General features: G+C 45.4%; 1 protein-coding gene across 1 annotated transcript in view; it reads left to right on the forward strand.

The window, feature by feature from the left end:
- LOC107299280 (armadillo repeat protein deleted in velo-cardio-facial syndrome homolog) overlaps positions 1-20,651 on the forward strand; it is a gene marked incomplete at its 3' end in the record, with an annotated part of 85,289 nt that extends 64,638 nt beyond the window's left edge. The window contains exons 3-7 of the mRNA XM_015828642.1: positions 3,933-4,540; positions 14,126-14,629; positions 16,789-16,828; positions 19,797-19,819; positions 20,333-20,651. Coding sequence (XP_015684128.1) covers positions 3,933-4,540; positions 14,126-14,629; positions 16,789-16,828; positions 19,797-19,819; positions 20,333-20,651 — 1,494 coding nt within the window. The remainder of the gene's footprint in view (positions 1-3,932; positions 4,541-14,125; positions 14,630-16,788; positions 16,829-19,796; positions 19,820-20,332) is intronic.
- Positions 20,652-20,697: the final 46 nt, after the last annotated feature.

Below are 20,697 nucleotides of genomic sequence, written 5' to 3' on the forward strand. Positions count from 1 at the left end.
AGCTCAGGCAGGGCCGTTGATACATAGCAGGGAGCCAGGTATACAATCAACAAGCCCACTTGAACCCCTTGCCCCCATTTCACAAGGAGGGACTCCACACCGTCTATCTGAGGCACAGTGGTCTCCCTAGGATGAAGGCTCTCCCTTATAATGACCGCTACCCCCCCGCCCCTACCCCGGGTCCTCGGCTGATGGAATGTCTGAAAACCTGGTGGGCAGATGTCTACAAGAGGGACTCCTCCCTCGACGCCCAACCAGGTCTCAGTAATACCCGCCAGGTCCGCATCCCCCTCTAGAATAAGGTCTTGTATGAGGGGGGCCTTATTTACCACGGACCTGGCGTTACATAACAACAGCCGATAGTCCCAGGCCGGGGGATCTAAGTCTCCTGGAGACCGAGTAGGAGCCTGAGGACCGGAGCACCCACAAGCTTGTAAATAGCGTGTGCGTGCTCCCCTAACCCGATATGGTCCCCTGCTCCTCCAATCTGCAAACCCCAGTCCCTTCTAGCATTGATGATGTAACATAGTTGGGTAATGAAACCTCTGCAAGAAAAAAACAGATCTCAGAGAGAGGGCCCCCACAATCCCCCTCCCTTCTTCCCTCCTTCTTCTTCCTCCTCCTCCCCCTTCCAACTCTGATGATGTAAGCTTGTTGGGTAATGAAACGTCTGCAAGAAAACACAGAGTACCAGGACCTCATGGAAATTATCTTGGCTTCCTCCAGCCGTTTTTGAAAAGCAAAAGACTTTTTTTAATTAAAGTGGCCATCGGGGGAGGGAGACCTGAGCTTCCCATTTCATCAGCCTCCAGAGGACGCCTGTTTTTTACAACCTTCTGCTAATGAGATAATGGCTTGTCTCTCTTTGGCCTAATAATTTTACAGCCGAGCTGTCCAAAAAAATAAGCATTTGGAAATGTCAAGATGCTTTTATCCTTCAGTGCTTCCTCCTTCCCCACTTGGTGTTTTATGACACGAGTCCGATAAAGGGTATTTTTGACAGCTTCCATCAATGAAGGGTTATGTTGGATAAAGCGGGCCGAGGTCAGGACCCTGGACAGCGCAATATCGGCTGAGAATTGTTGTCTCAGCCAAGTTGAGACAAGGTTGTTGGAAAGACGAACTCGGTTGTCTTTGCTCTCTTTCACCTTAGGAATTGTCAGACTTCTAATCTGAAAATTGTTTCAGGGGGTCCCCTAGCTCTTAAAACAAAGTAAAGGTACGTTTGAAACACAAGTGACCTACTATAGGTAATTCTCAACTTACAACAAATCCTTTAGTAACCGTCCGAAGTTACAACGACACTGGGCACCTACTATTAGCTTGATTCTTAAATCAACTCGCTTTTTGAGTTCGCAAAGCCAACAGCTAACCAAATGGACCACGTACCCCGGGACCCCCAACTCTCTAACTCCCTAAGTCAACTCTACTTATATGATTGAGTGGAAGTAGGTATCAAAAATTTGCCCAGAGTCACCCAGCTGGCTTTCATGCCTAAGGCAGGACTAGAACTCACTGTCTCCTGGTGATTGGCCCAAAGTCACCCAGCTGGCTTTCATGCCTAAGGCAGGACTAGAACTCACTGTCTCCTGGTGATTGGCCCAAAGTCACCCAGCTGGCTTTCATGCCTAAGGCAGGACTAGAACTCACTGTCTCCTGGTGATTGGCACAAAGTCACCCAGTTGGCTTTCATGACTAAGGCAGGACTAGAACTCCCAGTCTCCTGGTGATTGGCCCAAAGTCACCCAGTTGGCTTTCATGCCTAAAGTGGGACTAGAACTCCACCATCTCCAGGTTCTTTTTCAAAGATCACCCAGCTAGCTTTCATGCCTAAGGCGGGACTAGAACTCACAGTCTCCTGGTGGTTGGCCCAGAATTATCCAGCTAGCTTTCATGCCTAAGGCGGGACTAGAACTCACAGTCTCCTGGTGGTTGGCCCAGAATTATCCAGCTGGCTTTCATGCCTAAGGTAGGACTAGAACTCACATTCTCCTGCTTTCTAGCTTGGTGCCTTAACCACTACTAGACCAAACTGGCTCCCTAGACAAAACGTAACCACTAGACCCGTTGCAGCTAATCCGGTGTTGGTCTCTCCATTTTTAATCAGTTATTGCAGGTCAAAATATCTTCATTTTTCTATCTTCAACCTCTTTGATAATTTCTAAAACATGGTGCATGCTGAATGCAGATTTCCCATTGCTACAGCCCAGATGTCTGATGGATATCGGCTTCAAGTGTAGAGGAACTTTCTGGAACCACATATTGATCGGCAAAAGTGTCTTAAAACTTTATTTTAAGCACTCCATCCCACTTTTTTAAGATCGTTGTCTTCTTCCTGTTCTTATCGATCTACCCATTTCTCCTTTGAACTAGCTTAAGTGGCTTCGTTCTTCTCCTTTTGAGCAGATTTTTTTTTTTTAATGTCTCACCAACAAAAAATGTATTTGTTGTTGCTGCTGTGTGGGAATTACTGCCCCAGCTCTGGTGGGACGGTGAGATGTTTTGTTTCTGGGTAAATCTAAGCCAATCTCTGGTTGAGAAGAAGGAAGGCAGGGCGAAAAATGGGCTCAAACAGAATTTTTTTTTCCTGATTTGCTTCTTTTCAAATGCATGCTGCCCGTTGGAGGTTATAAATATTGCCCGTCAAGCTTCGGCTGTTCAAAACTTTGTGGGGTGTTGTTAACCCAGGCATACCAACACACCCACGGGTGTCAGACGTTCATGGAACAGGCTGTGTTTACCCTGTTCTTTTGACAACGTGTGTTTGTGTTATTAAAGGGTGGCTAGCGTCAGTTCCACCCCCTTTGTTGAGCAAACGCCCGGATGGATCTTAAGCCAAGTGGCATGTTTATAGGGGTGGAAGATCATGAAGAGGACTTTTTGTGCATAGCTTTGGAGCAAGATAATCTGTAGCTTCTCTTCTGCAAAGGAAAGTTGTGTTTCATGAACTATCCTAGTAAGGTCAAAGCATCTTCGGTCCGCAGCAACTCCAGAATGAAAAGAAGAGCCTTCAGAACAGAGCTGACTCTGGATTCAATCTATGTTAACACCTGGTTGGCTCTATCATGGTTCACAACAACAACAACAATAATAAGTAATAGTAGTAGTTGGAAGGGACCTTGGAGGTCATCTAGTCCAACCCCCTGCTCAGGCAGGAAATACTATTCTATTCTATTCTATTCTATTTTATTCTATTCTTTTCTATTCTACTTCTGTTCTATTCTGCTCTGTTCTGCTCTATTTTTATTCTATTCTACTATTCTATTCTAATTCTATTCTATTCTATTCTATTCTAACCTATTCTATTCCTGATCCATGGATGTCCACGATGGTGGGACAAGTGACATCCCAATACAGGTGGCATGAATTATGTCATTTCTGTGATGATGTCACCTATGACATCATGACTACTACTAAACATCTGTGATCTGATTGGCTGTGTCTATTCTGTTCTGTACTAATCTAATCTAATCTAATCTTATTCTATTCTATTCAATTCTATTGTTCTATTCTATTCTATTCTATTCTATTCTATTCTATTCTATTCTATTCTATTCTATTCTATTCTATTCTATTCCTGATCCATGGATGTCCACAATGGTGGGACAAGGGACATCCCAACACAAGTGGCATGAATTACAGTATGTCATTTCCGTGATGATGTCACCTATGACGTCATGACTACTACTAAACACCTGTGATCCGATTGACTGGGGGGGGATGAAGAGGATGCTGGTTGAGATAGGCGTAGCTCTTTGGCACAACCTCCTTGTGAAGGATACCAACCGATGGCCAATGGCTCATCCTCTTACTCCTTTGGGTTGGAAGGCATTGGTGCAGAAGTGGGGTGTGTGTGTAAAATTATTTACACTGCAGCCCACCGGGGTTCCAGAAATAAATAACGTCTGTGTTCCTCTCTCTCTGCCTCGCAGGTAACCAAAATGGTCAAGACCGTCACGACTAGAACGGTGCGCCAGGTCCCCCTTGGTCCCGATGGCCTCCCTACGATGGACGGGTCATCCCCCATGGGTAGTTATACCGACTCCATCGACAGAAGGCAAGTCAAGAACGGCGAGCGATACATCACCCCCCAGGCCTCGTCCACCTTGAACCGCTCTTATAACAGCTACAACGATTCCTATCCAGAGGGTCACGATGGCCAGTATCGTTCCTTCGTAAGCCACAACGGTTACGGCGACCTGCCAGACAATTACGGAAGCTTGTCCCGGAGTGTCAATTACCGCCCACATTACGCCTACGCACCTGGGAACAATTACCGGCCCGAGGATGGGAGCTTCACTTTGCCAAGCAGGAGGGATAACTATGGACCGCTGGCCCAACCGCAGGTGCCAACGGGCAGTAACGCGGACTTGAACCGCTCCCAGCCGGAACGGTTCCAACCTGAGCCGTACGGGCTGGAGGACGATAACCGCAGCCTCGGAATTGACGACGAAGGGTATGAACTCGATCCAGAGTACTCGACGGTGAATCGGAGGACGTCGGCTGGGCTCCCCGAGAGAGGGAGACCCCACAAGGGAAGGTAAATGCAGGGTTAGATGGGGGGAGGTAAGCAGCTCGTTGTAGGACCCTTGTCCTGCAGGAGCAGTGGAAAGTCTGCTCGATTCGGACCTGCGGGGGAGCTTGAGGTCTGGTAGTGGAGAAGACCTCACCACCGTACTAACCTTATTTATGGCACCTTCTCAAGAACGTTCCCCTTTGTCTGGGTTCTTGGTTCTTCCTCTGCTTTGAAAAAGTAGCGAGGGTTTGGAATGGCAATACAGAATAACAGAGTTGGAAGGACCTTGGAGGTCTTCTAGTCCAACCCCCTGCTCAATAAATGGCCGTCCAATCTCTTCTTGAAAACCTCTAGTGATGGAGCACCCACAACTTCTGCAGGCAAGTCATTCCACTGATTAACAGAATAATGGTTGGACGGGACCCTGGAGGTCTTCTAGCTCAACCCCCTGCTCAGGCAAGAGACCCTAGGCCACAGGTCCCCCACCTTTTGGGGACCAGAGACCAGTTCCGTGGAGAAAGGTTTTTCCACGGACTGGAGAGTGTGTAGTTTTGTGTGCTGCCTGGATCCCACAGATGGGGCTTTGTTTGTTCATGCTCACCGATTGCTGGCATGCCACGGCCCGGTACCGGTCCACGGAGCAGGGTTTGGGGACCCCTGCCCTAGAGTCTAGACCATTCCAGACAAATGACTGTCTTGAAAACCTCCAGTAATGGAGCACTCACCACTTCTGGAGGCAGGTTGTTCCACTGGTTAATTGTTCTCACTGTCAGGGAGTTTCTCCTTACTTCTAGGTTGCTTCTCTCCGTGATAAGTTATATATTATATGTACGAAACTTGATAAGTTATTATTAAGGAAGTATAATAATGCTGCAGTAGGGGTATCCCAGTAGATTAATACAACTAGCCAGACTTTTATATCCAAGGCCCAGAATTTAATCACTGAAGGTTGCTAACGTGCCATCTGTCTCACTCACCTGCCGTTAAGCTCCTTTGCTCAAGGTTGGCTACAGTCCGCAGAAGCAGATCACAATAGGAGAGAATCTTTGAACTGTGGGGTGCTCTCTGAGCTGGGCTGTTTTGCTGCAGATGTTTCATGACCCAGCTAGGGAACATCGTCACTTTAGAAGGGGGTGGGGTTTGTGGAAAGGGGGAAGGGGGGTGGAGGAGGACTCTGTGGTCCTTGGTGCTCTTTGGGTTTGGTTGTTTTAGTGCGGAGGTAACATCATCAGGGCTAGAAGGGAGGGAGGTTGGAGGAGGAGGAGGAGGAGGAGGACTGTGTGGTCCTTGGTGCTCTTTGAGCCTGGTTGGTTTGCTGGAGACATTTCATTACCCAACTAGGTCACATCAGCAGTGTTAAAGGGAGGGAGGTTGGAGGAGGAGGAGGTCTGTGGGGTTCTTGGTGCTCTCCGAGTTTGGTTGTTTTGCTGGAGATGTTTCATTAGAAATAGAATAGAAATAGAATAGAATAGAAATGGAATGGAATGGAATGGAATGGAATAGAATAGAATAGAATAGAATAGAATAGAATAGGATAGAATAGAATAGAGGATGGGATGAAATAGAAATAGAAATAGAAATAGAAATAGAATAGAATAGAATAGAATAGAATAGAATAGAATAGAATAGGAAGAATGCAGAACAGAATAGAATGCAGAACAGAATAGAATAGAATATAGAATAGAATAGAATAGAATAGAATAGAATAGAATAGAATAGAATAGAATGCAGAACAGAATAGAATAGAATATAGAATAGAATAGAATAGAATAGAATAGAATAGAATAGAATAGAATGCAGAACAGAACAGAATGCAAAACAGAATAGAATAGAATAGAATAGAATAGAATAGAATAGAATAGAATAGAATAGAATAGAATAGAATAGAGGAATGGAGAATATAATAGAATAGAACAGAATAGAATAGAATAGAGGAATGGAGAATAGAATAGAATAGAATAGAATAGAATAGAATAGAATAGAATAGAATAGAGGAATGGAGAATATAATAGAATAGAACAGAATAGAATAGAATAGAGGAATGGAGAATAGAATAGAATAGAATAGAATAGAATAGAATAGAATAGAATAGAATAGAATAGAATAGAATAGAATATGGGATGGGATAGAATAGAATATGGGATGGAATGGAATGGAATGGAATGGAATGGAATGGAATAGAATAGAATAGAATAGAATAGAATAGAATAGTTGGAAGGGACTTTGGAGGTCTTCTAGTCCAGCCCCCTGCTCAGGAACGAAACCCGATACCATTTCAGACAAATGGTTGTCCAATCTCTTCTTAAAAACTTCCAGTGTTGGAGCGTTTACAACTTCTGGAGGCAAGTAGTTCTATTTTAGTCCCAAACAACAAAGAGATGAAGGACCGACCGACCATCCATCCATCCATCCATCCATCCATTAATTAATTGATTCTTATCCTTCTCTTGTCCTTGCCTTGGGCTGGTTTGACGACTGAAGCTCAGATTTTCTCCCGTAGATCTCAAAAGCTGGAGGAGCCAACTTGATCAACTCCCTTTTCTTCTCAGCTACCCACATGGGATCTTGTTTGCGTGATATACTGCCTGTTTCTGCTAACTTCTGACAATATCCATTAGCCGAGACCATCCACTGTCAAGATATCCCCCGCTTTCCTACAATCACCCAGACATCCGTTTCTCCACTTAGTGACACGTTTGGCTGATTTACTGTCGCTTTTTCTCTTCTCCCCCTTTTCTGCTTTCTGTCGAGGCTGAACGGAGGAAGAGTGAGTCCAGGAGCTTTCTTTCCATTTAAAAATGAGCGAAGGGATTGATTTTCAATAAGTCTTGAAAGGTTAATAATTCTGCCGATAAATGAAACTTGGCCCATAGATAAACAAACCCAGCTGGCAGAGGAAGGTTGAAAGTCGATTTTCATGAGAGAGTGCAGGTAGTCCTTGACTTAACAATGATTCGTTTAGTGACTGTTCAAAGTTGCAACGGCACTGAAAAAAGGGATGTCAGAGCATGCTAATACAGCAGGATCCAACACACAGCAGTTACAGCAGGAAAACAGAAGAGAGAGAGAGAACGCTTCTGAAGAGCCTTCCCTTTTTATACAAAGCTCTTAAAGAGATACAGACCCTGCTTGCTCTTAAAGAGACACAGACCCTGCTGTTTCATTCCCATCACTACCTCTTATATTACATTACATCAGCGGGTTAGCTTCTAAATCATTATCTTGACAAGTGACTTACGATCGTTTCCCACACCTAACATCCGTTGCAGCATCCTCACAGTCACGTGATCAAAATTCAAGACGCTTGGCCACTGACTCGTATTTATGACGGTTGCAGCGTCTCTTGGGATTCCCCTTTTGCGACTTTCTGGCGAGCAAAGTCAACGGGGAAGCCAGGTTGCTAACTTAAACAACTACAATGACGCACTTAACAAGTGTGGCAAAAAAAGCCATTAAAATGGGACAGAACTCATTGAACAAATGTCTCAGCAACAGAAATTTTGGGCTCATTCTTGGTTGTAAGTTGAGGACTATACCTGTATCCTAAGGGACCCTTTGCAACTCAAGGACTCTCATTCCTGATATCTTAATGAGCTGGATTTTGCCCAGGGCATCTCGTTTCCGCTGCTTACCCATCACAGAGCAATCCACTTCTGACCAGTAATGAACTGGTTATAGCTGTGTTTCTTGTCCTAATTGCAGTTGCCGTTTTCCACCAGTCTCTAACCAACCAGGTAGCCAGTTCCTTCCACCATGCTTCCTTCCTCTCTCTCTGCTTTCCTCTTTCTTGTCACTGTTGACCCAGTTTCCGAACAAGCTCACATTTGAATATAGATCGGGAGGTGGGGAGAGGAAGGAAACGGTTCAGAAAGTGCCTGCAAATATAAATGAGTGCACAAAAGGAGATTTCTGTCTGCCTGCCTGGAAATTTATATGCCCAAATCAATTTTGGTCCCGTGATAATTGCCCAAAGAAAGGCAGAGCTGCGTCTGAGCAGAGATGCAAGAAAACGTTCCATATCTGGAATGGAAAACCCGAAGCATCAAAAAAACCTACACCAGGAGATAACAGAATAACAGAGTTGGAAGGGACCTTGGAGGTTTTCTAGTCCAACCCCCTGCTCAGGCAGGAAACCTATACCATTTCAGACAAATGTCTGTCCAGTCTCTTCTTAAAAACTTCCAGTGTTGGAGCATTCAGCACTTCTGGAGGCAGGTTGTTCCACTGGTTAATTGTTCTAACTGTCAGGAAATTTCTCCTTAGTTCCAGGTTGCTTCTCTCCTTGATGAGTTTCCATCCGTTGCTTCTTGTCCTGCCTTCAGGCGCTTTGGAGAATAGCTTGACTCCCTCTTCTTTGGGGCAACCCTGAGATATTAGAACACTGCTTATCATGTCCCCCCTCGTCCTTCTTTTCATTAAACTAGACATACCCAATTCCAGCAATCGTTCCTTATATGTTTTATCCTCCAGTCTGCTAATCCTCTTTGTTGCTCTTCTCTGCACTCTTTCGAGAGTCTCAACATCTTTTTTATATCGTGGCCATCAAAACTGGATCACCCAGGAGGGAGTTTTCATTGAAGTTCCCAAGCCATACGCTTGCTGCGTCTGATCCTGGATGCGAAATATACATCCATCTTGATCAGTAGCCAGTGATTGTCCTTGCCCTTCAGCCGTTCGTTGAAGCTTCCTTGGGCTATTCAAGTTGGCATGTGTCACTCGGTCTCCTCGAAGCAAATCCTGTTTTAATTATGTGTTGAGAGAAAAAGGCCATAATCTTCTACTTGTCGTAAAGACTGAGCAGATGGCTTTGGACGGTCCACAGCGTGTCGTGGAAGCATTAGCTCTCGTCTGCAGCTGTTCCCCTGCAACTGGCATTGAGTGGTATACTGCCTTTGAACCTGGCAGATCCATAATGGTCTCTCTTGGTTGATTCCCTTTGATAATGCTGTCTGCCATGGATGAAACTACTTCCCTGCTCTGCTTGCCTTCACATATCCTGCTAAGCCACGGTTGAACGATTAAACCACAGTTGGCTGAGGCCACACACAACATGCAAAGTCTTAAGCTGTTCTTAGACTTTGGCGTGCTAAGTCAAAGCATCGAGTGGCTTAATGTGATATGTAAACTCAATCTCTGCCTTGGACAGTGGGATAAGGAAGCATTAGACCGAATTAACTGTGATGCGTGAAATATGACTATGATCGCTGGAAGGATTAGAGTTTGGTGGTAAATCATAAGCAAAGAGGGAATGAACTTTGGGGTTGACTACTGAAGAACTGTGTCTAAGTCATTGTAGACGAGACAAAAGTCTGGAGGGGACCAAGCTAGGAGCCGATGTTCCTAAATTTAAAGATATAAAAAGGGGGGTCTGTTAGGTGGGAATAATTTATTTTTCTTCATGGTTCCAAGGGTAAGAAGATTGGATGGGCCTTTCCCAAAAGTGCTTTTTTAGGAGGCAACTGGATTTTCTTGTTTTTCTTTGAAGATGTTTCGCTTCTCATCCAAGAAGCTTCTTCAGCTCTGACTGGATGGTGGGGAGTGGAAGGATTTACACTCCTTGCAGACAGCTGGTCATTTGCATTCTTTTAGAAAGAGCCCTTGAGGCCACTTCAGTCTACAACACAGTCCTTTCAACAGTTCCAAGAAGGCTCCACACCCATTTGCACCACTCAGGTGACCCTAGGACACAGATAAACCTCCAAGTGGCCTCAACGACTCTCTAAAAGAAGGCAAATGACCAGCTGTCTGCAAGGAGCATAAATCCATCCTGCGACGATATCTGTAATACCATCAAACATCCACATCTGCCTATCCCAGGTCCTTGGCAAGGACTCGATAGGTAGACAAAAATGCCAGATCCAGTCTGAACATCTGGCTGACCGTGCGATGATCAATAATAATAATAAAGTTGGAAGGGAGCTTGGAGGTCATCTAGTTCAACCCGCTGCTCAGGCAGGAAACCCTATACCATTTCAGACAAATGGCTGTCCAGTCTCTTCTTAAAAACTTCCAGTGTTGGAGCACCCACAACTTCTGGAGGCAGGTTGTTCCACTGGTTAATTGTTCTAACTGTCAGGAAAGTTCTCCTTAGTTCTAGATTGCTTCTCTCTTTGGATAGTTTCCATCCGTTGCTTCTTGTCCTGCCTTCAGGTGCCTTGGAGAAGAGCTTGACTCCCTCTTCTTTGGGGCAGCCCCTGAGATACTGGAAGACTGCTATCATGTCCCCCCTCAGCCTTCTCTTCATTAAACTGGACATACCCAATTCCAGCAACCGTTTCTTATATATTTTAGCCTCCAGTCCCCTGATCATCTTTGTCGCTCTTCTCTTGTTAGAGTCTCAACATCTTTTTTACATCGTGGTGACCAAAACTGGATTTTAAAATGGATTGAAAAAGAAATCAGCTTAATGTCCCTTTAAGGGGTATTTTTAGAAAGTAAAACTTATCTTCATAAAAGCAGAATTCAGGGCCTGCCTTATTTATAACCCTCGCGAGTTTGCCACGCCGAAGTGGCTAAGTTTGATCAATGGCACATTTACCTGTTGTTTAGCTGAATGTAGCTCGTTTTTATTTCTGTAATATCGCGCCGTTGAACGTGAGGATAATGGCCCAGCCTGCATTTGAGGATTGCTTTCTTTGGAACCCTTTGGTACATTCTTTGAAATTCCATTCTGGGCTGCGAATATAGGCATATCATGTTTAAATACATACGTAAGTAATATACGATTCCTTTTGAGAAAGGCGCCGTGATTCATCCATCACACGAGGGCACCCGGTGTAGTGTCACAACTGACGGTGATTTATTCCGTAAACGCAGTGAAGCAAAGTGGCATTTTCCAGGAGGCCTGGAACAGCTATTTTCTCCAAATGTGCCAGAAATTGGCATTTCTAGATACCTTTAGAAGGTCTGCTCATTTTACAGTGAAGGTCAGTGATCTATATGTCCATGTCAAACTTTGGTAAAGGTGCCAAAGAGTTGCTTGCTTTCAGTTGACAAGTCAAAGAAGCCTTAAGATTATCTCTTCTTCTCTCTCACCCCCTCTTCCTTCCTTCCTTCCTTCCTTCCTTCCTTCCTTCCTTCCTTCCTTCCTTCCTTCCTTCCTTCCTTCCTTCCTTCCTTCCTTTCTCTTTTTCTTTCTTTCTTTCTTTCTCCTCCCCTCTCTCTCCTCCTTCCTTCCTTCCTTTTTTCTTTCTTTCTTTCTTTCTTTCTTTCTTTCTTTCTTTCTTTCTTTCTTTCTTTCTTTCTTTCTTTCTCTTTCTGTTTCTCTTTCTCCTCCCCTCTCTCTCTTCCTTTCTTCCTTCCTTCCTTCCTTCCTCTTTCTCTTTCTCTTTCTTTCTCCTCCCCTCTTTCTCCTACTTCCTCCCTTCCTTTTTTTCTTTCTTTCTTTCTCTTTCTCTTTCTCTTTCTCCTCCCCCCCTCTCTCTCTCTTCCTTCCTTCCTTCCTTCCTTCCTTCCTTCCTTCCTTCCTTCCTTCCTTTCTTTCTTTCTTTCTTTCTTTCTTTCTTTCTTTCTTTCTTTCTTTCTTTCTTTCTCCTCTGATTCCTCTTTACCTGATTGTGAACCATTCACTGGAACAAACCCACTTCTTCTTCCTGCCATCCCCATCCCCGGAGCAGAGAAGAAAGGTAGAAGATGAGAAGGGAAACCCAGTTGCTGGGAGGCTCAGCTGGGAAAAAACCAGCTGGGGATTGAAGCAGATGCTCCCTGCCTCTCTCTCTCTCTAGGGGTTTTGCAAGATGCACAATTAAACTTGCTGAGTTTAAGAAGAAGGAAATAGTTTGGCTTTTTGAGTTGGATTCCAAACCGGGTTTAAAGCATACACATCTCACTCCGAACTATGGAGAGAAGCTCTGTTTAGCTCTATCTGGGCATTCCTTAGTATTCAAGGAAAGCTCTTTCGCTTCTTACAAGGAAAAAATATTAGTATGAATGTTAACATTATTATCTTCTTTCCCGCTGAAAAATGGAAACAGCTCCCCTGCATAAAAGCAGACATAATGGCTGTTGAGACACTGTAAATTGCAGCCCGGGAAACGAATGAATTATACATATTGCAATAAGGATGTCAATGAAGGTTTCCTCTGACTCCTTCCTTCCTTCCTTCCTCCTTGCTTTCTTCATTTATTTATTTTTTAACTTTCCTATTCATCAAACTTCCTGCTTAGTTTATTTCAAATTAAAACTTATTATTGTGACCCAACCGGATCCTTCGTAGGGCGATGGACTTGGAAGTGACCCCCTTTTGACATTTTACTGTAGGCTCTGCTAATATAATCCAGGTTCATTCAGGGCACAAAGTCATTTGGAAAGAAAAAGAGAAATAATCTCTCTGCGGTGGGGTTTTTGTGGCAACGCACCGAAGCCAAGACACAGAAATGCACAAATTTGGCAGGTGGCTGTCGTTTTGTCTTGGCTGGAAAACGTGCCAACGACGGGCGCTGGGATTCTTGCATTATTAAGCCGTGGTTCATTTAATCCTGGCTTTGCATAAACCATAAAGCCCACTGCAAGGGGCGTCTTGCCGCCAGTTGTGAAACTGGGAGCTCTCCAACATTGGGGTTCTGTGACCACCTAAAGCAGTGATGGCGAACCTTTTAGAGACCGAGTGACCAAACTGCAACCCAAAACCCACTTATGTATCATTGGGTGCTGGGTGGGTGTGGCCCATTGGGTGGGTGTGGCCCATTGGGTGGGTGTGGCCAATTGGATGGGCGTGGCCCTTTGGGTGGGCATGGCTTCGGTGGTAACGGCAGACTGGATGGGACTAAATTCCAACTTTGCGAGATCTTTTTTTTTTCCCGTGAGAAGTTGAAATTGATTGATTGAACCTTTTTTTTTTTTGCACACGGCGGCGGAGGCCTAAAGCAAAAAGGTTTTATAAAACCCAGCTGAAGGCCTAGGACTGGGGCGACGGCGCGCGTGCCCACAGAGAGGGCTGTGCGTGCCATGGGTTTGCCACCACGGACCTAAAGTAATAAACACATGGATGGGACAATCTCCCATCCTGGATAACTATATCAGACAGGCTTCTCGCTGTTCGTGAGCAAGCTGGTGGCTCTGGCAATGATCTAGCTGGGTGTGTACAAGCCGGATTGGTAAGGATCATGGTCAGGACAGATCATGGTCAAGACACGCTCCATGGAGAGAACAGCCTTTCTGTTCCCAGCAGTGGGTCCTCCACCACTCACTCACTTCTGCTGCCCCAGGTGATCCTGCGGCTGCTCCAACTACAGCTAGTCCTCGACTTACAAGCACTTTCCGTAAGGTTGCCTACCCCTGTCCTATACCATTCCAGACAAATGGTTGTCCAATCTCTTATAAACTTCCAGTGTTGGAGCACCCATGACTTCTAAAGGCAAGTTGTTCCACTGGTTGATTGTTCTCACTGTCAGGAAGTTTCTCCTTAGTTCTAGGTTGCTTCTCTCCTTGGTTAGTTTCCATCTGTTGCTTCTTGTCCTGCCTTCAGGGGCTTTGGAGAATAGCTTGACTCCCTCTTCTTTGGGGCAGCCCCTGAGAGATTGGAACACTGCTCTCATGTCCTCTTCATTAAACTAAAGACTTTCGTTAAAATAAACCACTCATCCTCTACTGTGGTTGCTTTCTCGACAGGAGTTACGAGGATCCCATCGAGAGCGAAATCGTCAATGAGCGGATCCCGTACTTGCATGGCAGCTACGCGGCGCCTTTGGCGCAGCCCGAAAGGGGCAGCATGGCCAGCATCGACCGCCTGGGCAAGCGCTCCCCCTCCATTGACAGCATCCGCAAAGACCCCCGGTGGCGCGACCCGGATCTGCCCGAAGTCATCGCCATGCTCAGCCACCCCATCGATCCCGTGAAATCGAACGCCGCAGCCTACCTCCAGCACCTCTGCTACGAGAACGATAAGATCAAGAAGGACGTGAGGCATCTCAAGGGCATTCCCATCCTGGTGGGTCTGCTGGACCATCCTAAGCCTGAGGTCCACCGCAAAGCATGCGGGGCCCTCCGGAACATATCCTACGGGAAGGACAATGAGAACAAAGTGGCCATCAAGAACTGTGATGGGATCCCGGCTTTGATCAGGTTGTTGCGCAAGACGAATGATATGGAAGTACGAGAACTCATTACAGGTCAGTGGTTGGTTCTTCTTCTCCTTCTCCTCCTCCCCTTTCCCTTCCCCTTCTCCTTCTTCTCCTCTTTCTCCCCTCTTCTTCTTCTTCCTCCTCCTCCTCCTCCTCCTCCTCCTCTTCTTCTTCTTTTTCTTCTTGTTCTCCTCCTCCTCCTCCTCCTCCTCCTCCTCCTCTTCTTCTTCTTCTTCTTCTTCTTCTTCTTCTTCTTCTTCTTCTTCTTCTTCTTCTTCTTCTTCTTCTTCTTCTTTTTCTTCTTCTCCTTCTCCTTCTCCTTCTCCTCCTCCTCCTCTTCCTCCTCCTCCTCCTCCTCCTCCTCCTCCTTTTCCTCCTTTCAGCCATCTTTGGTCAGGTCTTGTCAATGACATTGGGATTTCCTGGTGCCTCCCATCCAACTTCTAACTAGGTCTGATCCTAGATAGCATTTTGGGGAAGAGCTGAGGACGATTCTCACTTGAAAGCTATTGTAGGATAGAAGTACTACTAGTGCCTTCAATTCCACTCACTCTCCAAATTGATCATCAAGAGGTCTCCTTCTTCTCCTCTTGAAGAAGCACCATGTTCTACTTTGTTTCCACTTCTTAGTGTGCAGCTTTCATGGAGGAACCTCCATGCCTCCCTGCGAATTATAATGAAGGCTGCTCTTAACCAGCCAAGTGAATCCATAGGGCTGAACGTCCACAGCCACATTATGTTGCAGGTCTCAATGGTGAACATGTGAAGTGGTGGTTTTGGAGTTCTCTTCAAGTGCCTTTTCCTAGATCAGGGGTCTTCAAACTTGGTTCTTTTATGACTTGTGGACTTCAACTCCCAGAATTCCTCAGCCAGGCACACGTGTCATAAAAGGACCAAGTTGGAAGACCCCTGTCCTAGATTAAAACTGGGGGGCGGTGCAGTCAGCAGACTCACGCTGTTCTGTGTTATATTGTCGGTCGACTCAGCCACAATTCATAACATTTTTGTTTATCCCTCAACTTGGACGTGGTCTCTTGAGGTTCCAAAAGGATCTTATACCTCCGCTGATCATTCTCTGATCCTCAGCACGGAGCGGAATGAGAACAAGGAGGCCCTAAAGGAAAGGAAATAAGACTTGAGAAAGCAGCATATGGTCTGACTGTTCTCCGAGTGATAAAACGAGGTGTGGCATTACACTTCCCCATGGAGATCCGATTTGCAGCAAACTCATTGCCCTCCCTTGGAGAACAGCTGGAGAAACTGAGCATCTTAAGTGGCTTCTCTTTCCCCTCGGGGTATTTATCGCAGAGTAATTCTTGGGAGAGTTTGAAAGTGGCTGAGAGCTTGGGGGCAAAGCAAGCACCACTTCTGCAGAGCAGAAATTCCATTTCTGGGTCTGCGTTGAATTTACAGGGACTCCTTAACCAATGACCGCAGTTGGGTCGTTAAGGGAGGCAGGCCTGATTTTACAGAACAGAGCAGAGCAGAGCAGAGCAGAGCAGAGTAGAGTAGAGTAGAATAATGGAGAATAGAATAGAGGAATGGAGAATAGAATAGAATAGAATGGAGTAGAATAGAATAGAATAGAATAGAATAGAATAGAATAGAATAGAATAGAATAGAATAGAATAGAATAGAATAGAATAGAAGAATGGAGAATAGAATAGAATAGAGGAATGGAGAATAGAATAGAATAGAGGAATGGAGAATAGAATAAAATAGAGGAATGGAGAATAGAATAGAATAGAATAGAATAGAATAGAATAGAATAGAATAGAATAGAATAGAATAGAACAGAGGAATGGAGAATAGAATAGAATAGAATAGAATAGAATAGAATAGAATAGAATAGAATAGAATAGAATAGAATAGAATAGAATAATGGAGAATAGAATAGAATAGAATAGAATAGAATAGAATAGAATAGAATAGAAGAATAGAATAGAATAGAATAGAATAGAGGGATGGAGAATAGAATAGAGTAGAGTAGAATAGAATAGAATAGAATAGAATAGAATAGAACTGGAAGGGACCTTGGAGGTCTTCTAGTCCAGCCCCCTGCTCAAGCAGGAGAACCTATACCATCTCAGACAGGTGACTGTCCAGTCTCTTCTTTAAAAACTCCACTGATGGAGCGCCCACGATTTCTGGTGGCAAGCTGTTCCATTGGTTAATTGTCCTCACTGTCAAGAAGTTTCTCCTTAATTCTAGGTTGCTTCTCTCTTTGACCAGTTTCCAACCATTGTTTCTTGTCCTGCCCTCTGGTGCTTTGGAGAATAGTTTGACCCCCTCTTCTTTGTGGTAGCCTTTCAAATACTGGAACACTGCTATCAGGTGTCCCCTGTTTCTTCTTTTCTTTAGACTAGCCAGACCCAAGTCCCGTAGCCGGTTCTTCATATGTTTTAGCCTCCAGGCCTTTGATCATCTTAGTTGCTCTTCTCTGAATTAGTATGACCAACTTGGTTTCTTGACAATCTCCTCTATCTCGGTGTGTGTTGACTGACCCATTTAGCAAAAACAACGACTTCACACCCTTGTTACGCCAAGCAACCTTTTTAAACATGGTTTGTTAAACAAACCCTAGTGGGATGGCGTGAATATTACCCTAAGCCGACCCCAAGTTATTTATGCGTTTGGAAAATGACCACTCGTTTCTCTACTTTGCAAAAAAAATAAAAATAAATGCAGCCCACGTTTTGCAAGAAGCATTGATCAAATTGCTCTTCCGAGCGATTTGAAAACAATCGGTTATTTTAATTGTTGTGAGCCTCCACAACACATTGCAAAGGCAAAACATTTGGATAAATCTTTTCATTACTGGGCCTGCAAATTGAATTCTTTGCAAATTGAATATAGAACGCAGCACCTCCTCGTTCTCGAATTGTGCTTGGCAATTACAATCTTCAAATAATAATCATAATAACCTTGTGGGGTTTTTTTTGTTTTTTTTTTGCTCCTGAATTTGAGGTTTGCAGTAGTTGGTTTTTGAAATGCATTGGGTTGGAAATGTTCAGCCCTTTACGATAACTGCCTGGGAAGAAATCAAAGTTAATTGGCTGGTTGGTGTGCAGACTGGTTTTTTGTGCCTTTCTTGAGAAGTAATCTGTGTGACCCTGAGCCTGCAGCAGCAATAGTTTTTTCCCAGTTCTTGTCATCTCACCATTCACTGGCCAGAGAATAACAGAATGACAAATGGAAGGGACCTTGGAGATCTTCTAGTCCAGTGATGGCGAACCTTTTAGAGACCGAGTGCCCAAAAACTGGCCCCGCCCCTGCTCCACTTCCCTGCTCCGCCTCTGCTCTGCCCCCCATCCCCCGCCTCACCTGCCCACAGGACCACTCACCACCTCCAGGGCCCGCCGCAGATCTCCCAGGCAGCCCAGCAGTGCTATGGTGGCCACACTCTCTGCCCGCGCCCTGCAGCATCAACNCTCTTTCTCTTTCTCTTTCTTTCTTTCTCCTCCCCTCTCTCTCCTCCTTCCTTCCTTCCTTTTTTTCTTTCTTTCTTTCTCTTTCTGTTTCTCTTTCTCCTCCCCTCTCTCTCTTCCTTCCTTCCTTCCTTCCTTCCTTCCCTCCCTCCCTCCCTCCCTCCCTCTCTTTCTTTCTTTCTTTCTTTCTTTCTTTCTTTTTCTTTCTTTCTTTCTTTCTTTCTTTCTTTCTTTCTTTCTTTCTTTCTTTCTTTCTTTCTTTCTCCTCTGATTCCTCTTTGCCTGATTGTGAACCATTCACTGGAACAAACCCACTTCTTCTTCTTCCTGCCATCCCCATCCCCGGAGCAGAGAAGAAAGGTAGAAGATGAGAAGGGAAACCCAGTTGCTGAGAGGCTCGGCTGGGAAAAAACCAGCTGGGGATTGAAGCAGATGCTCCCTGCCTCTCTCTCTCTCTAGGGGTTTTGCAAGATGCACAATTAAACTTGCCGAGTTTAAGAAGAAGGAAATAGTTCGGCTTTTTGAGTCGGATTCCAAACCGGGTTTAAAGCATACCCATCTCACTCCGAACTATGGACAGAAGCTCTGTTTAGCTCTATCTGGGCATTCCTTAGTATTCAAGGAAAGCTCTTTCGCTTCTTACAAGGAAAAACATTAGTATGAATGTTAACATTATTATCTTCTTTTCTGCTGAAGAATGGAAACAGCTCCCCTGCATAAAAGCAGACATAATGGCTGTTGAGACACTGTAAATTGCAGCCCGGGAAACGAATGAATTATACATATTGCAATAAGGATGTCAATGAAGGTTTCCTCTGACTCCTTCCTTCCTTCCTTCCTCCTTGCTTTCTTCATTTATTTATTTTTTAACTTTCCTATGCATCAAACTTCCTGCTTAGTTTATTTCAAATTAAAACTTATTATTGTGACCCAACCGGATCCTTCATAGGGCGATGGACTTGGAAGTGACCCCCTTTTTACATTTTACTGTAGGCTCTGCTAATATAATCCAGGTTCATTCAGGGCACAAAGTCATTTGGAAAGAAAAAGAGAAATAATCTCTCTGCGGTGGGGTTTTTGTGGCAACGCACCGAAGCCAAGACACAGAAATGCACAAACTTGGCAGGTGGCTGTCGTTTTGTCTTGGCTGGAAAACGTGCCAACGACGGGCGCTGGGATTCTTGCATTATTAAGCCGTGGTTCATTTAATCCTGGCTTTGCATAAACCATAAAGCCCACTGCAAGGGGCGTCTTGCCGCCAGCTGTGAAACTGGGAGCTCTCCAACGTTGGGGTTCTGTGACCACCTAAAGCAGTGATGGCGAACCTTTTAGAGACCGAGTGACCAAACTGCAACCCAAAACCCACTTATGTATCGTCGGGTGCCGGGTGGGTGTGGCCCTTTGGGTGGGTGTGGCCCATTGGGTGGGTGTGGCCCTTTGGGTGGGCATGGCTTCGGTGGTAACGGCAGACTGGGCGGAACTAAAAAGTTCAATCAATCAATTCCAACTTTGCGAGATCTTTTTTTTTCCCGTGAGAAGTTGAAATTGATTGATTGAACCTTTTTTTTTTTTGCACATGGAGGCGGAGGCCTAAAGCAAAAACCCAGCTGAAGGCCTAGGACTGGGGCGACGGCGTGCGTGCCCACCGAGAGGGCTGTGCGTGCCATAGGTTTGCCACCACGGACCTAAAGTAATAAACACATGGATGGGACAATCTCCCATCCTGGATAACTATATCAGACAGGCTTCTCGCTGTTCGTGAGCAAGCTGGTGGCTCTGGCAATGATCTAGCTGGGTGTGTACAAGCTGGATTGGTAAGGATCATGGTCAGGACAGATCATGGTCAAGACATGCTCCATGGAGAGAACAGCCTTTCTGTTCCCAGCAGTGGGTCCTCCACCACTCACTCACTTCTGCTGCCCCAGGTGATCCTGTGGCTGCTCCAACTACAGCTAGTCCTCGACTTACAAGCACTTGCGTAAGGTTGCCTACCTCTGTCCTATACCATTCCAGACAAATGGTTGTCCAATCTCTTATAAACTTCCAGTGTTGGAGCACCCATGACTTCTAAAGGCAAGTTGTTCCACTGGTTGATTGTTCTCACTGTCAGGAAGTTTCTCCTTAGTTCTAGGTTGCTTCTCTCCTTGGTTAGTTTCCATCTGTTGCTTCTTGTCCTGGCTTCAGGGGCTTTGGAGAATAGCTTGACTCCCTCTTCTTTGGGGCAGCCCCTGAGAGATTGGAACACTGCTATCATGTCCTCTTCATTAAACTAAAGACTTTCGTTAAAATAAACCACTCATCCTCTACTGTGGTTGCTTTCTCGACAGGAGTTACGAGGATCCCATCGAGAGCGAAATCGTCAACGAGCGGATCCCGTACTTGCATGGCAGCTACGCGGCGCCTTTGGCGCAGCCCGAAAGGGGCAGCATGGCCAGCATCGACCGCCTGGGCAAGCGCTCCCCCTCCATTGACAGCATCCGCAAAGACCCCCGATGGCGCGACCCGGATCTGCCCGAAGTCATCGCCATGCTCAGCCACCCCATCGATCCCGTGAAATCGAACGCCGCAGCCTACCTCCAGCACCTCTGCTACGAGAACGATAAGATCAAGAAGGACGTGAGGCATCTCAAGGGCATTCCCATCCTGGTGGGTCTGCTGGACCATCCTAAGCCTGAGGTCCACCGCAAAGCAT

Source organism: Protobothrops mucrosquamatus, unplaced genomic scaffold, assembly GCF_001527695.2.
Source record: "Protobothrops mucrosquamatus isolate PMUCROS unplaced genomic scaffold, P.Mucros_1.0 scaffold4752, whole genome shotgun sequence".
Taxonomy (NCBI): domain Eukaryota; kingdom Metazoa; phylum Chordata; class Lepidosauria; order Squamata; family Viperidae; genus Protobothrops; species Protobothrops mucrosquamatus.